At 45.2% G+C, this 17,373-nt stretch overlaps 1 protein-coding gene across 3 annotated transcripts in view; it reads right to left on the bottom strand.

Annotated features, from left to right (window-relative positions):
- Positions 1–921: 921 nt before the first annotated feature.
- Positions 922–17,373, bottom strand: part of WIPF3 (WAS/WASL interacting protein family member 3) — an 82,730-nt gene continuing 66,278 nt past the window's right edge. The window contains exons 6-9 of one of the 3 annotated variants that reach the window (XM_086396430.1): positions 15,915–16,064; positions 14,878–14,979; positions 5,113–5,189; positions 922–3,085 (exon numbers count right to left, since the gene is read on the bottom strand). In XM_086396430.1, coding sequence (XP_086252556.1) covers positions 3,062–3,085; positions 5,113–5,189; positions 14,878–14,979; positions 15,915–16,064 — 353 coding nt within the window. In that variant the 3' untranslated portion in view covers positions 922–3,061. Of the gene's footprint in view, positions 3,086–5,112; positions 5,190–6,984; positions 7,749–14,877; positions 14,980–15,914; positions 16,065–17,373 lie in introns of those variants that run through there. The other 2 variants (XM_086396432.1, XM_086396431.1) reach the window with 2 other exon arrangements.

The raw sequence follows: 17,373 nt of genomic DNA, 5'->3' as shown, positions 1-17,373 counted from the left end.
TTTCAGGAGCATCTATGAATTGTAATTACTGCTGTCTCCTTGTTATCCAACAGCAGAGCTAGGAATCTGAGCAGCTCAGTGAACATCTGATTGGAATGCCTGGGACACAGCCAGTGAAAGCTGAGTGTGAGACTGAATGTGTAATAAGCAAACTGCTCGTACCCTGCAGTGTGTATGTTTGTGTGTATGTGTGGCTGTGTGCACTGATACCTGGGTCTGTTGTGACCTGAGGGTTAAAGGCTTGCCCAGGTGTTATGTTAGTCCATCTTCACCACTATACACTTAAGGACATATTTATGCCCCTATATTACAGATGAGGAAACTGAGGCATAGACTGGTTAAACTTGTTACTTCCTAAACTTGTAAGATGCAGAATCAAGATTCAGGTCCATGTTTCCCTGAAGCCAACATACCTATCAGGCAAACCTTATGTCCCCCTGTACCAGGTTCCAAAGAGGGCACCGGGAGACACTATAATGGAGATGGCGATGAGACTGCTCCACACAGATTTTTTAAGGCATTTGCTAAGCTGAGGGGGTGGTGCTAAGTGCACTTCAAGTTAAAAGCTGCTCCATTTCAACACAATTTAGCAGAATTTGTAAGCATGTTTGATATTAATAAAAGTGAATAAGTGTAGTGTTATCTACTTGTTACAAAATACATTTGAATTTTTCCCTTGCTTGGTTTTCTCAAACACCTATTCGTTTAATTAGCTACAAAAATCAGGAAAACATTCTGTAGTTTAGTTTAGGTATAGTTTACCTCCAAAAAGAAAGGCTCCATTTCTAACCCAGAATGTTACAGCAAGTGCTGGGTCCTGTGTCAGTATCCTGTCTGAGCCCTTCTAATCCTTAAAGATGGTTGGCTTAGATTGGTGCCGGCGACCGTCAGTCAGCTTTAACAAGTAAACAACTGGAAGCATTCCCACTTATTAAAGTTTATTAATACAAAGAAATGAATCTGCAGAGGGAAGATCAATAAATATAAAATACACGGGAAACACTGGGAGAGTCACAGACCACAGCGCTGGGGAGATTCCTCGAGGATGGGAGGGGCACTCTGTTTGAGTTTGTGGTCCAGAGGTGAAGTATTTGTCCTGCCGCAAGAGTTCAAAGGGCAGGAATTCAGTGCTGGGTCTGGAGGAGAGATGTGATGCTAGATTCCTGAGATTTTTCCCTAATTGCAATTTTTGGTTTCTGCACATTTCTTCCCTCTGACCTTGAATAGTTTTATTTTGAATTTCTATCCCAGTGGTGCAGAACATCAGGATGTAAACACCTCATCGGAGCAGGCAGTCTACTCCGAAGGTGGAACGGCTTTGGTCTAGCGCCTTCTTAATCATGATTGTTAAAAAACCCTTGTAATTATTTTGTACAACTGGGAGAGAGGTGGAGTGGATAGTGTTATATAAAAAAAGTTCTGACCTTTTGGAAAGCTTGCAGAACCAATAAGACAGATCAGCTATACACACAGCTGATGACCTGCAAAAGCTTCTTTGTCACTGATTTAGCTGTTATAGTTTGGCGTGATTTATTCCCCAGGGGAGGGAACTTGACATTGCTCAGTGGCTTCTGTTTGGAATGAGAGAGTACATAATGATGGTGGACACCATCTCAGGGTCAGTCTCCATTCCAGACAGGAGGTGGTGGATGCGGTCACATGTTTGCCAAAACCCCACTAACAGTCTGCCTTCTGCGCATGGCGTATTCTGGGCATTACATCCTCAAGATGTGAGGGTATGAGTGGGCTGTTTCAGAGGAAACATTTTTCACTGTTTTCTTTCCACCTCTCCCGGATTTCCTTTAATCTGCAGCTATTTTGAGCACAGATGAGGGGTCAGTCTGCTTTTTTCTATTTTTCTCTCCTTCCTCAGTCACAGCTTTTCCTCCAAGGATGAGGTCAGGCAGCAAGCAAAAACACACTTTCATTCCCTTGCCAGCCCCAGAAAAAGGGCATGAGAGGAGCAGCCACAGGTCACAGCCAGTCCTGACCCATCCATATTCAGGGCTAGCTGAACTCATATACTTTTCCTCTCTAGAGGGGTGCTACCACAGGGACTGGGGGACTCTCAGACCAGCTCAGAAAGGTGCTAAGGTTTACCTGATGGGTGGATCCAGGTTCCCTAAGGGTGGGCGGGGGACATATTTGAGGCAGGTATTTCAGAATATGTTTTAGTCTATACTTTTTCATGTCATGCTTTCCATGATAAACCCTGCACCCAGGGGAGGAAAAAGAAAACATTTCTGAGACAGAATTAATGATGACTTATGTAGGTTTCTAATTTGCAGGGAACATACTGAAATCTCCTTCAGCTCACCTCACCCTGGCTGCCAGGATGGGGGCTCAGCGGGACAGGAAGGACCATTGCAGAAACGTGGGCACGAGGGGCAGTGTAAACAGTAAGAGCGTTGGCTACCTGCAGGACTGTTCAGTTACACAAGGGGCCCTGTGGTCAGCCTTGGAGGGACTGAGGCCACTCTTGCCTTTGATCTGCGTTATATTTACATGAGGCAGCAAAAGAATCCTTGTACTGCAGGATGGGAGCAGGAGGGGCCATGTGGCAGCATCTGGGTGAGGGACACGCTACTCTCGGGGAGCTGCGTCATTCATAAGGCATTACCTGGTTTGATTTTGCAGTTCGTGTGATGAGACTAGAAAAATCATGCCAATAAGAAGCTGTTGTGGATACTATGACTTTGGGAAACTAAGGGATCGTCTAAAAACAGTTCCGAGTCTAGGGAGGGCCAGCCTGCAGACGTATTTACAGTCATGGAATGGACACTGTGCGGTGGGACAAGGCTGTCACCTGTGCCAAGGTGCACTTTAAAAAATGGAGAAATAATGTGTGTGTGTTTTAAATTATTCAAATAATAGTTGACTATAATACTGATTTAAAGCCTGTGCAAAACACGTATTTACAATAAATAAACGCTCCATTAAGAGCCTGTGTGTCAGCTGAATTACGACTTGAGAATAGTGAGGTCTGACGTTCTCCTGGGGACGCCCACCCTGCCATATGGACCTCCAGGTGGCTCACAGGACGTTGGCTTCATCCGTCTTCTCACCGGAGCGTCTTAAGCGCTAACTGTGGAAACACAACAGTGTTACCAGGTGAGGTCAGAGGTAGATGAACCATCCCCAGGACTGGCTTTCCCTCATGCCTGCAAGGCTGCCAGGGTCTGATGGTTCCATCATATGCAAGGTGCTGGTCTTCAGCCAGCGGGTTGTGGTGTGGAAAAGGAAAGTGTGGCTTGTTTCAGGTGGGGACCGAATGTCATAAAAAACATTTTAGGGACCAAGTACCAGCAGACCGCTTGATGGGAAGCTCAAGAAAAGTGAAGACCTTGGTGGCGATCTCAAGACAAGGCAATGAAAAAGAGAGAAAGGGCCCCAGGCTTTCAGATTTCCTGTTTAGGGCTCCCAGCCTTGCATGGATCACGTGGGCTCTGGCCCATAAAAGAAGAGCACCCCTGGGGCTCTGTTCACCATGTCTGAAACCCCGTGATTTCTCTGGGCAATTGCTTTTTGCCTCACTGAAGTGAAAAATGAATTAACATGGTTCCACCTAGACATAAAGACCTTCTTGACTATGGGATGCCCAAGACAGACTACAGTCCATCCTTGACTAGACTTTGTGGGCTCAGGGGATTCAGATGTGTGCCTGCCATGAGGTTAGGGACTGGACAGTATGGAATGTTCCATCATGCTTATAACGTCTGAAGGTGAGTGTGACTCCTGTCCTGGCAATTCTGACCTGCCAGGGAAAGAAGCAGTGAGGCGCAGTGGAAGGAGCACTGGACAAGGAGTCAGAGGTCTGTATGTGTGACCTCAGGTGAGTTCCTTAACCCCTCGGAGCTTGGTTTTCTCATATGAAAAAAAGGCATTAAAGATAAATCTCTCCAGCTTATATCACAGAGTTGCTAAAAAGGATCCAATGAAATAGCATATGTAACTTCTCTAAACTATAAAAAGTTGTGTAATGTAGGGACTATTATTTTGATTATTACCATATTTTTCTGATCACGGGAGTAATGCATTTATTGCAGAAAATTCAGAAATTGCATAAATGCACTAATAAGTCAAATTCAGTCATAAGCTGGCAGAGTGAATGCCTGTTAACAACTTTGTGTATATCCTTCCATCTTTTTTTTCTCTGTATATATCCTTCTCTGAACTACAATCATACACCCACCCAGTTTTAAACCTACAATCATCTGAGAATGTTTACTGCAGTTCTCAAAATTGGATCAGCTGTGGTGAGAAGGGGAGGAGGGTGCTTGTCCTCCTTCAAGGAACCTTCACCTCCCCCAGCTTCCAGGAACCTAGTTCATTCCTTCTCACATCCCTTTCCTTCAGGTTCCAACCTAAACTGTGGGTCCTGCCCTTTTGCCACATAGCTGTGAAACTGGAGGCCAGGAGGGGACGAGAATCCCTGTTTTCAAAGAAACAAAGGGCCTTTAAAGATGAGACCCTGTCCTGTGCCGTGAGAAGCGTCATCTCCGCCCAGGTTAGAAAACACACACGCTGTGTTCAGGTTGCCTTGTGCGAGCATGAGGGTGTTTCTTCAAAGACTGTCTTACACGGGCAGCTCTCTGCTTCCCCCTCCCCCCAGCTTTCCCCTAGCCACCAGCACTTGAATTTTGAGGCTAAATTGGTCAAGTTAAATGACAATGTTGATGGTGGAAACCCGGCCCCACCCCGGGGGGGGGTGGTGGTGGTAAGAAACCAGGTACTCTATAGATGACAGAGAATATTGAGTTATGTTTTATGCATGTTACAGAGTTTTTCTCTTCATGCTTCTCAGACCCGGGTAACGAGGGAAGGATGATGGCAGTGAACAGGGTGATGGTTGCAGAGGGATTCCCAGGGGTCCCACGTGCCAAAGTAGCTTCTAATGATTCCAGAGAAGCCCTCTTTCACTCTTCAGGTTTTGAAATTATGAGTGGTTCACCACTGGGTCCACCCCAGCTGGAAACACAGGTGCCCATGTGGCTTCGTCCCCCAGGTAAAACATGAAGCTATTAACATGAAGGGGAAAGCAAACCTCCACAACTGTGTGCTTCTTGAGGAGGTTTCCCGGTTTTACACTCAGGGACCAGAGAGCTCTGTTACCTGAGCGTTTCTGCCTTTGATGTCGTCAGAGCTCTGCCCGCCTGCCTCGGCGTGGAGCCAGGGACCAGGTGTGCGGCCTGAAAGACACAGGAGCCATCTCACCATCTGTTGGCCGCGGGCCAGCTGTGCGCTTCACAAAGTCTGGCTCCGCCAGCACTCAGGGCAAAGGCGCAGGAACCAAGGGTAACTTGAGCCCGTCAACCCGAACCCCTCGGGCTCCTGGCCCTAGACCGTGTGTCTCCACCCACTGCTTCTCTGTCACAGACCGTGGCTACAGAGTCATCATGTCCACTGTGCTGGAAGGAGAAGAAGTTATGAAGGGCTCTCATCTAAATGCAGGTGAGCCTCTCAGCTCTGAACACCCCACCTGCTACAGACTCACTCGTGCGTCCTGATCCCAAATGAGCTGGCGCTGTGCTGCTGCTGCTGCTGCTAAGTCGCTTCAGTGGTGTCCGACTCTGCGTGACCCCATAGATGGCAGCCCACCAGGCTCCCCCGTCCCTGGGATTCTCCAGGCAAGAACACTGGAGTGGGTTGCCATTTCCTTCTCCAATGCATGAAAGTGAAAAGTGAAAGTGAAGTCGCTCAGTCGTGTCCGACTCTTCGCGACCCCATGGACTGCAGCCTACCAGGCTCCTCCGTCCATGGGATGTTCCAGGCAAGCATACTGGAGTGGGGTGCCATCGCCTTCTCTAGGCGGCGTGCTAGCGTTGTTTAAAAAAAGGAGTAAAAAGTATGTGCTGACACAGCTCAGCCCCTGCCTATGAGGATCCAACTCATTCTCTAAAACATGCTAGGTTTAAATATTACACAAGTTATATGTATATGAACATATATTCTCATAATTAAGAATTTGAAGAATATAGAAAAGGTAATAGGGGAAAAACCCTAAAATGCTTCCTCTCTGCCTGCCCTTTTCTCTAATCCCAATTATTTATCCCAGAGTCACCTCTGCTAAAAGTTTGGTGTTTATCCCTCCAGCTTGGTTTTACTTTTTGGCATTTATACACAGATGTGTATGTATATAGGCAGATACGTGGTTTGGTTGATCTAGCCAAGTTTTAAAATCCACATTCCCAGGAATTCCAGAACTTTTTCTGTGAGCCAGGTAATCCAAATGGTGTCCCTGTCTCTTTCTAAAGTCTCCCTGTGTCCCTGCGTCCCAAATGTCGGCTGCATTTGGTACAAGACTTTTCTGTCTGCTTCCATCACCGTCTAGGAATTAAATATCTATGTCCCAAAGCCCTTAAAACAACTCATGTTGCTGTGCAACTGACTAACATGAAAAGCAGAAATATCCATCACAGATTATTTATGATAGTTAAAAAAAACTGATAATCTGCATTCAAAAGCAGTGTTCAGGAAATCTAGGGTTTGTTATCATATGATGGAGCACCAAGCAGCCATCTGAGTGTCTACAAAGACTCAAATAATTTGGGTTGATGTTTGAAATGTAGGAGAAAAAAGCAGGCTAGAAATTGTATAAATAGCAACACACCTCAACTATTTAAAGGGCTTCCCTGAGAGCTCGGTTGGTAAAGAATCCGCCTGCAATTCAGGAGACCCTGGTTTGATTCCTAGGTCGGGAAGATCCCCTGGAGAAGGGACAGGCTACCCACTCCAGTATTCTCAGGCTTCCTTTGTGGCTCAGCTGGTGAAGAATCTGCCTGCAATGTGGGAAGCCTGGGTTCAATCCCTGGGTTGGGAAGATCTCCTGGAGAAGGGAAATGCTACCCACTCCAGAATTCTGACCTGGAGAATTCCATGGACTGTACAGTCCATGGGGTTGCAAAGAGTCAGACACAGCTGAGTGACTTTCACTTTCTTTCAACTATTTAAAAATCCATTAAAAAATGTAAATAATATACTGAATTGCTTCCTTTTGTATTTATTGCTCTTTAAAACCTCTTAAAAACACTTTTCATGTTTTCTACAAAATGAACATATAAGTCATCTAAGGGAGAGGGTGGGAAGATTTGGGAGAATGGCATTGAAACATGTATAATATCATGTATGAAACAAGTTGCCAGTCCAGGTTCAATGCACAATACTGGATGCTTGAGGCTAGTGCACTGGGACGACCCAGAGGGATGGTATGGGGAGGGATGAGGGAGGAGGGTTCAGGATGGGGAACACATGTATACCTGTGGCGGATTCATTTTGATATTTGGCAAAACTAATACAATTTGTAAGTTTAAAAATAAAATAAAATTAAAAAAAAAAGTCATCTTAAGAATCTGTTACTGTATGATATAGTTGAACTACCACATAGAAGCATCTCTACAACTTACAAAACACTAATCCAATGGGTCCTGTAATTTTCATTACAATGCTTTAAAAATTAATGAATGCATCTGTTCTAGGATACAGATTTCTGGGGGCAAATGGCACAGGAAGTACTAGATTTTTAGCCAAATTTGCATGGTCAGCTGCTGCAGTTTTGTCCACTCTTTGGGAACCCATGGACCATAGCCCACCAGGCTCTTCTGTCCATGGGAATTTTCCTAGTGAGAATACTGGAGTGGGTTGTCATGCTGGCCTCCAGGGGATCTTCTCAACCCAGGGATTGAACATGTGTCTCCATTGTCTCCTGCATTGCAGGCAGATTCTTTACCGCTGAGCCACCAGGGAAGCCCCTGTGAAAAGTAGAGACACTGATATACTTAATTCCATGCAGCAGTATGGCCCTGAAACTACTGTTCTTAGACTTACTCCAGTCTGCTACAGAAGAGCCTTCCTTTAGACCAAGATTTCTTAACTTGGCTCTATTGACATTTGGAGCTGGATAATTCTTTGTTTGGGGGGTGTGTTGGCTCTGTTGACATTTGGAGCTGGATAATTCTTTGTTTGGGGAGGGGGGCTGCCTGTAGGGTGTAGGTGATCTCACAGCCTTCTTAGTCTCTACCCACTAGATGCCAACAGCAATTCTCCACACCCCAGAGACCATTTGTGTCAAGAAAAAAAATGTCTCCAGACTGTGCCAAATGTCCTCTGGGAGGCAAAATACCCTCCGCGAGAACAACTGGGCAACGAAACAAGCTTTTCCATAGGTTAACAGTGCCCACTGGTTTTTATAAATATGATGGGAAACAATAGCAGAGCTAAAGGATAACCAATTTCTTCATAAAACAGAAAAGAAAACTCTACATGTTGTAAAAGAAATTTCACTGTTGCTCGAAAAGGGTGGCTGAGAGTTGCCAGGGTTACCTAAGATTCTTTTAATTCAGCTATCCCCTTGGGGGGTGGCGTCTCAAATATTTCCTTTTGCGATGCCACTAGGATCTCTTAGAATTCAACAAACAGAGCCCGTCTGCTGGAAATAGTCCTTCACATGGGCTGTTTTCCTATAGGAGAGTATTTCAGATTCACTAAAATACTGGTTTTCAAACTTTTGGTACCACAATGTGCAGTAAGAAAGACTTTTTCCATTTCTACCCAACCACATGTATCTATTGCACACAGAACAGCCTGAGTGACCATTGTTGCAGCCTCCTGGGAACCAGATGGGCTCTCTTTCTCTGGTTATTAACACGGCTGTGTGTCCGGAGCTGGATGCTACAGAGCAGCCGACTATGAAAGACTTCTCTGAACAGTGGGGCTTAAACAAGCAAGTCTACTCCTGGGTGGAAGGAGCAGCAGCCTGAGGGCCACGCTGGCTTCCAACTTTACTTTTTGTCATTTGTAAATCAGGCCAGCCTTATACCTTGCCCCAGACACAGAGATATTTTCATGTGTTAAAAAAATTTTGTTCTGTAGCCAACCAACAAGAGGCTAAATACTGCAGGGCTTGGAAAGTATCCAGAAAGGATTTACAAACTTGGCTGGCCATCAAAGCTGGGTCTCTTGGAGGGTCTCCCAGAACGTCTCCCAGTCTTGGAGTGCAATTCCAGGGGCTGGGGGAGGAGAAAACAGACTCCTTGGAGAGGCAGATCTAACTGTCAGCTCTGGGCAACTCGATCTCTCTGAGGTAGGGTCCAAATGGCATCAGGTGGAAAGTAGCAGTTATGGCGCAGAGAATCACATTGTGTATTTGAAACAAATGGGATGCTGCATGTTCTGGCCTCACATGCAGAGAAGGAATACTGATTGGACCATGACACGAGAGGCAGATGGCATGCAATCAAGAGCACAACTCTTTGTGACTGGAAACGTTTCACTGGCAACGCTAACCAACTCTTTGCAACTCCATGGACTGTAGCCCGCCAGGCTCCTCTGTCCATGGGATTCTCCGGGCAATAATACTACAGTGGGATCTCCAGGGGATCTTCCTGACTGAATGTGGGTCTCCTGTACTGCAGGCAGATTTTTTACTGGCTGAGCTGCTGGGGAAGCCTATCTGTATGACACAGATGTTAAATGGAATGGTAGTTTCTGTTTCCCTTCCTATCCCAAAGCAGCTCAACAAATATGAAGCGAGATGCAAACCAGAAGAGGATGCTCTTACTAGATGATTCCAGTGCAGCCTGTGGTGATGATACATGGGCTGGGCCAGAGTTAGGGTGCCCTCAGCTGTGTTCCCCAGGGGCCTGTATGTTCTGTGACCTGTATGTTGTATGATTACTTGCAGGAGGGTTAGCCAAAATAATTGGGCTTCCCTGGGAGTAGTTGTTTTTCTATCTTTTATAAACAAGAAAAAGATGCTGTTAAAAATATATTTATCCAGAAAGATGTTGATTTGAACTCTAAAAAGCAACCTGGAGTCATCATTTTCCCTTTTGAATACAGAGCCACTGAGTCTGTAGCTTCCTTTCTAACGGCAGGTGCAGCCTTTCCTCTCAAGTGAGCTGAGGGCACATGGTCGGGGGGTCTCCCTAGGCCTCTGCATGGAGACCCCTCACCTGAGAAGGCATCTAACCCACCCTTGGTTTGGTTCTAAGCTGTTCCGGTCTGTCAGGCAGCCGGCCCACGTCAAGAAGAAGCCTCAGGCTCTCCTGGCTGATGTGGAACAAAGAGCCCCGCCTCAAGCCCTGGTTCTGCCACCAGCTGTGGCCATGAGCAGGCCACCCTACTTCCGCATGGCTCCTTCTCCCCGCCTGGAAGGAACTGGGCTGGGAAACCTCACAAGGCTTCCCTTGCTCTGATGCTGGAAGCCTCTCACAGCCTCTAACTAAAGGACATGACGCGTTTCACTGGACATGATAATTCTCATATCTGCCAGAGCTAAGCCTTAGAAACTGCATATCTAGCCTCTCCTCTCCTCGCTGGCTGTCATTGCCACAGTTGATGTTGGTCTGAGGGACCCACCACCCCAACTGGGGAACTTACAGAGTCACCCTATACACTATAGGGCCTCACTTCCCTCCTTGGGCACTCAGACCAGGGGTGGGCTTAATCATCGACCCTCACCCCATAATTTGGGATTTTAAAATTAGTTTAAATGATTTTTAAAAGTAATGTATATTTATTTTAGAATACTTGGACAAAATAGTGAGCCATGAGGAAAATAAAAATCACCCAACATTCCGTGACTAAGGGATAACCAGTCCTAACACTGTAGTGGATGTATTTCTAGCTTCTTCTCTCTTTTCTTTCTTTGTTCCACTTCTCTCTCTCCACATAAATTCATGAAACAATTTCTTTTTAAAATTAATTTAAGTTTTCTTAAAAGTTTTTTTTTTTTTTGATGTGGACCATTGTTTAAAGCCTTCATTGAATTTGTGACAGTACTGCTTCTGTTGTTTACATTCTTTTTTTTTTGGTGTGAGGCCTGTGGGATCTCAGCTCACTGACCAGGGATCAAACCTGCACTCCCTGCATTGGAAGGCGAATTCTGAACCACTGAACCACCAGGGAAGCCCCTAGGTTTTACTTAATGTAATTTTAGTATACTGGGTTGTTTTGTTTCTCTTCTCAAGGTTGCATTGACATTTTCCCATGTCACTAAATATGCAACAGCACTACTATAATAGATGCAGAACATCCCACCCAGTGGCTCTGCCCTATTTTACCTCATTGCTGGAAATTCGTGTTTTTTTCAAATTTCTTCTGTAAATGGTTTAGCAATATATTAAAATATATGTATGTTTTAAAATACATGTATGTATGTTTTAAAATATATGTATGTTTTAAAATATATGTATGTTTTAAAATATATGTATGTATGTTGAATTATTGATTAATTCAACAATTATTTCTTGAGTGTGAGTGCCTGTCCCTAATGGCTCAGTGGTAAAGAACTCCCCTGCCAATGCAAGAGATGTGGGTTCGATCCCTGGGTCAGGAAGATCCCCTGGAGAAGGAAATGGCAACCCACTCCAGTATTATTGCCTAGAAAATCCCATGGACAAAGAAGCCTGGTGGGCTCAGACAAGACTTAGTGACTAAACAAAAACAAGTGCCTGGCCCCATGCTGGGAGCTGACAATAGAGCAGTGAATAAAAATTGATATTATCCTAGCCCTCCAGAGCCTTACACTGTACTTGGGAGATAGACAGGAGACAGGTAAATATATAACATGTCAGGAGGTGATGTATGCTTTAAAGAAATGATAAGGCAGCATAAAGAGAATGACAGGAAGGGCTGCTATTTTATCTGGAGTGATCATCAGGGAAGACCACACGAAGGGATGTGGTCACCAGTAATAGTCAGGCGTGGCTAAGATAAGCACACTAGGCCAGAGGTCCTTACTACCTAACTGCCCTCTGTAAAAGCTGAAATACTTTGGCACAGGCATTGTCTTCTGATTCTCTTAGTATTGGGACATCTAATTCTTTGATGTTATGGTGGGAACCACATCGAGCTGTTACTTACTTCAGTGTCTGGTGGAGAAGTTTCTCAGCTAATGGATATAATGGTAGCCAATTTTGCTATAAGTATAAAGTAAATGTATTTTAGAAAATGAGTTGGGCCACAATGAGATACAGCTTCATACCCATAAAGATGGCTACAAACAAAACAAAATACCCAGACCAGAAAATAACAAGTGTGGGTGCTGATGTGGAGAAACTGGAAACTTTGTGTACGCTAATAGGAATGTAAAAGGGAACACAGTATGATAGTTCCTCAAAAAATTAAAAATAGAATCACTACGTCATCCAATTCCACTTCTGAGTATAAACACCAAAGAACTGAAAGCAAGGTTTCAAAGAATTATTGGTACATTTGTGTACACAGCAGCATTGTTCACAACAGCCAAAAGATGAAAGTAACCCAAGTGTCTATTGATGGACAAACAGATAAACAAAATGTGATAAATACATACAATGCAATATTATTCAGTCTGAAAAAGGAAGGAAATTGTGACATGTTACAGCATGGATGAACCTTGAGGACATTATGCTAAATGAAATAAGCTACTCTCAAAAAGTCAAATATAGCATGATTCTACTTATATGAGGCACCAAAAGTAGTCAGACTCAGAACCAGAGAACCAGAAAGTACAATGGTTGCCAAGGGCCTAGGGGAGGGGAGAATGGGGAATTGTTTAATGGGTATAGAGTTTCAGTTTTGCAAGATGAAAAGAGCTCTGGAATCTGGTTGTACAACAGTGTAAATGCATTTCACACTACTGGACTGTATACACAAAAATGGTTAGGATGGTAGATTTCATGTTATCTATTTTTTAAACCACAATTAAATATAAAGAAAAAAGGAGTTGGGATGAAAACAATCAATCAGCCATTTTCCCAGTGAACTGACCATGATGAGGACAGTCTGGCTGGGAACACCAGAGTGAAATTTTATATTTCAGTGTCTGTCTGTCCTCTCTTCCTTCACCAGCACGTGACTCTCTCAAGGACAGATCAAGGGGATCGTTTATCTAAATCTCTCCAGTGCTAAGGGACTTAATAAGTATCTGTCCATATGATCATGACTTCACCCTTACTATCGCCATTAAAGTTAATGAATATTTGTGAGCTATGCATTTTCCCAAAGATTCCTAGTGATAGGGTTTTGCACTTTCTTTTTATTGTGGTAAATACATATAAAATTTCCCATTAACAACATTTAATACATTCCCATGGTTGTGTAGTCATCACCTCTACCTTGTTGCAGAACATTTTCATCAGCCCCAAAGGAAACCCATACCCATTAGCGGTCGCTCCCCATTCTCCATACCCTCCTGCCCTTGGCAACTGCTAAATCCACTTTCTGTGTCTTTGGATTTGTCTATTTTAGGTATTTCGTATCAGTGGAATCCCACAATACGCGGCCTTTATGTCTGCTTCTTTCACTTAGCATAATGTTATCAGGGTCCATGCATGTTGTAGCATGTATCCCTGCTTCATTCCTTACTGTCCAATAATATTTCCCTGCATGGCTCCACCACATTTGGTTTATCTATTTACCATTTGATGGGCATTCGGGTACTTTTCACCTTTTGGCTATTGTGAATAGTTATGAATACCTGTCAGATATCTTGTTTGAACACCTGCTTTCAATTCATTGGAGTAGAATTGCTAGGTCATATGGTAATTCTGTTTAGTGAATTGAGGAACCTAATGCATTTAAAAAAACTGGACAAAGTCATCTACTAAAGAAAGGAACAGCTCATACTTGCAGAGTGGAGCAGGGAAGACAGCACTGAAAGCACGAAGCCTTAGGGGTTTGTGTGCTGTGCGTCAGAAGGACAGAGAGAAAGCACGCAAGCAGGCAGAGACAGCTCCAGAAATGTCACAAAAGAGCATGGAATTAGCCTCATCTGATGGAACCAAAGTCATCTCCCAGACCATGAAGACCTCTAATCTTGGGTTACAGGTCAATGGCAGAAATACAAGAGGAAAACTGTAAGAAGAAATGTAATCAGATAAGCATGAACTGTACCAGGCTCACACTCACATAATCAACAAGGTTCTCTCTGCAGCGCCCAGGAATGGCAGGGACAGGCTCATTTAATTGTGCTAGGAGGCTCCTGCAGTATCTCATGCCCACCAATGCCATTTCAATCCCAAAGCACATCTTCTTTTTGAAATGGCAAATGCCCTTTCTGGTCTGTAAGATGTCCATTCGTGAGTAGGTTGAATTATTACTAATTATTACTTCTTGATCACCAGGAGATTGTTCTGGTGTGGGCACTCGTTTGAACATTTCTCTGAAAGGAGAGGATCACAGCACAGACTGCCACCTGTGTACCCTGGTGAGCTGTGTCAGGGTAAAGCTTTTCTTCTATTCTCAGGGATAAGACTAGTTACCATGGGCTCCAAATGTAGCCAACTTAGTTACTAGAGTCTGAAGGTTGAAGAACTACACAGCACTTACTAAAACTCTTCTTTTGTAGTGATTTAGGGCAGAGATTAGCAAAATACAGCTAGCAGACCAAATGCAGCCAGTGCCTGCCTTCCCAAATAAAGTTTTACTGGCAGACAGCAATGCCCATTTCTTTATGTGTTTTCTATGGCTGCTTTCATGTCAAAACAGCAGAGCTGAATTGTTGTGATAGAGACCAGATGGCCAGCAGAACCTCAGACATGTCCTCTCTGGCCCTTTAAAGAAAATATTTGCTAATCCCTGGCTTAGGATAAGGCTCTGATGACCTGCAAAGCTAGTTGCCACTCTTGACCTTACCCCTCAGCCTCAGACCTGAGTACTCCCTGCTCAACCTGGTCCAGGTCACCTCTACCTTGCAGCCCCACAGGCACGTCCACTTGCCCTGACTGATAACCAACCAGCTCCTTTCCTCCTCCTTCTTCTTGGTGCCACATCATCCACCCAGGCCCAGGTAAATACTCAGAGTTCCTTTGTATAGCCTGTGGCCCGTCAGTGCACCCAAGCACCTAATTCTGGAGGGTCAGGGAAAACCAGGAGTCTTAGCGAGGTGGTACTTACTTCTGGGGATCTTGCTGGGGTAAATCTTCTGGCATGGTTTATACTCATCCGGAGGAGGAAAATCTTCCATGGAATGGAACGTGAATTTAGATTCAAAGTCATCTGCACACAAGGGAAATCGCAAAATCACTCTCATTACTATGATGATCTGAGTTTTAATAATTTTCAGAAGCAAACAGTTTTGCCTGCTCAGTGCAAGGTTTTAATGGCAGGGCTATTCCCTTCTAAGACATCCATTCACCTCTTAACTTTTACTATTAATACTTATCTGGGACAAGGGGGAATCAGGACAAGTGAAGTCACAGACTCTTCCCATCATCCACCCAACTTCCTTCAACCAATGTCTTAAGGAAGCTTCCATAGGGAGCAGAAGTGCCACAGGCCTATCCAGGGCCCACGTGGGAAATCTGGCAGCAACAAAGGCCCTTCCAAGTTCCTGTGGCCTGCCGTCCTTCCTGTGCTCCTGAGGAGAACTCTAGGTGGGGTGGAGATGGGTGGAAAGAACAGGAGTCCTCAGCCTGGCTGGTGGGAAGGAGCCCAGCCTGTGTCCAGTTGGGGATCAGGGCTTCCCAAAGGAAACGAGTTCTGCCATGAGCCCCTGATGGCAAGAGGAGAAGGGTCTTGTGGCTCTTTTATGAGTTGAGTCCCTGCTTTGTGATCTAGGTTTTGGGTATGACAGTGGTTCAGCCCACCAAGGGGTCCAAAGATTTTTGGTCACACCTGACCAAAGATGACTTTCCTTCCTAGTTCCACAGATTTGCCTTAATTGATCCTGTGCTGGTGGGCCTTCCATCCATGTCTGATTTCATGTCTTATGTCTGATTTCTCCATGGAGACAGGTGTGCGTGTGTGCATGTGCATGCGTGCGCGCGCGCGCACACACACACACACACACACAGAACTTAAACATTGGTTTTCTTCTCTCTCTGTAGTCTCAATCAGAAGGTTAGGGAGTAGATTCTGGAACCCCTCCCCAAGAAAGCCTCAAAAGAAACCCTATTTAACACAACCTGTAGGTTGTTCTTCACCCCACTCACCAATGATGTTCAGGCTTCCATTCCGCAGCTGACCTCCGGGCTGCTGGGTTGGGGTCCAGGCTAGGGCCTGCTGGCTCCTGCTGGAAAGCTCAGTGGTGGGTGACCTCGCAGGGGGTGCTGGGGGTGGGTTGAGTTTTCCCCCACCGGTCCCTGGCAGAGAAGATGACGGTGTATTCAGATACAGGACTTTCAGATGGAAGATGCTAGGATGGTAGATGCTATAATCTTCTGGGAGAGGTGAGGTATTGAGATCTTTGGGTGTAAGATGATATAATGATGAAAAGGCAGCCTCTCGAGCCAACCTTCTTGGGATTGTGTCCCAGTCCTCCTGCTAGAGTAATAACACCACCTCTCTGTGCCTCAGTTTCCTTATCCATAAAATGGGAATAATAATATATATATACACATTCTTGGGCTTTCCTGGTGGCTCAGATGGTAAAGAATCCAACTGCAATGCAGGAGACCCAGGTTCGATTCCTGAGTTGGGAAGATCTGCTGGAGAAAGGATAGGCTACCCACTTCAGTATTCTTGGGCTTCCTTGGTGGCTCAGCTGATAAAGAATCCACCTGCAACGCGGGAGACCTGGTTCGATTCCCGGGTTGGGAAGATCCCCTGGAGAAGGGAAAGGCTACCCACTCCAGTATTCTGGCCTGGAGAATTCCATGGACTGTATTAAGTGAGTTGATTTAATTAAAGTGGCATGTAGTTGGGGCTCAATGAATATTAGCTGCAATTATAGTATCAACCCTTGTCATCAGATGGTATAGCCCAAAGAAGTAAAGATACTGCACAATCCTATGCAAGGGAAGGACTCTCTACAGGTGAGACTTGGGGTGGGGCTGGATGAGCAGGCTGTCAGGGGCTTGCTCCTGCCCCTGTGTTTCTGCTCACACTCATTCTCCTGCACCTTAGTTCCTGGTTTCTCCTTCCAGTAACTTTAAAACCTACCTGGCCCCCAGGGCCCAACTCAAATCCCACCTACTTCATGAATTCTTCCCTGATGATCTCCTTTGCCAAGACTTCTTTGCATGACTCATTTGGCAGTTAATAACCTGCTGCCTTGGCACATCAACTCGGGTACTCGACTCTTCACTTTGTTATTGAAGTGATGACAACTGCACCGTTAGTATCTGTGCCAAGATGTTCACAAGTACAATCTCCTGCTCCTCCCTGTGGTTGGTCTGAGCAGAAATTACCCTCATGTTGTCCGTGGAAAGCCAAGTTTCATGTCCAAGGACACAGTGGAAGAGGCCAGACAAGCACCCATCCCGGCATCCGGTTTGCAGCGCTGAAGCTGGCCTCCCCAGGGTCCTCAGTGCTCCTCACTCCTCAGCTCCTCCCTCTGCCTTTCCCTTTCTCAGTTTCCCTCTTCTCCCTTGCTGGTCTTCCCTTCCTCTGTACCAGGATCCACTAGGATTTACTTGTTCCCACAAAGGGGCTAAAGAGGATAAGGGGCTG

This window comes from Bos grunniens, chromosome 4 (assembly GCF_055505025.1).
Source record: "Bos grunniens cultivar Pamir isolate PY7600 chromosome 4, Bosgru_T2T1.0, whole genome shotgun sequence".
Classification (NCBI taxonomy): Eukaryota; Metazoa; Chordata; class Mammalia; order Artiodactyla; family Bovidae; genus Bos; species Bos grunniens.
The sequence above is the reverse complement of the archived record's forward strand: the minus strand, read 5'-3'. Positions and strand labels throughout refer to the sequence as shown.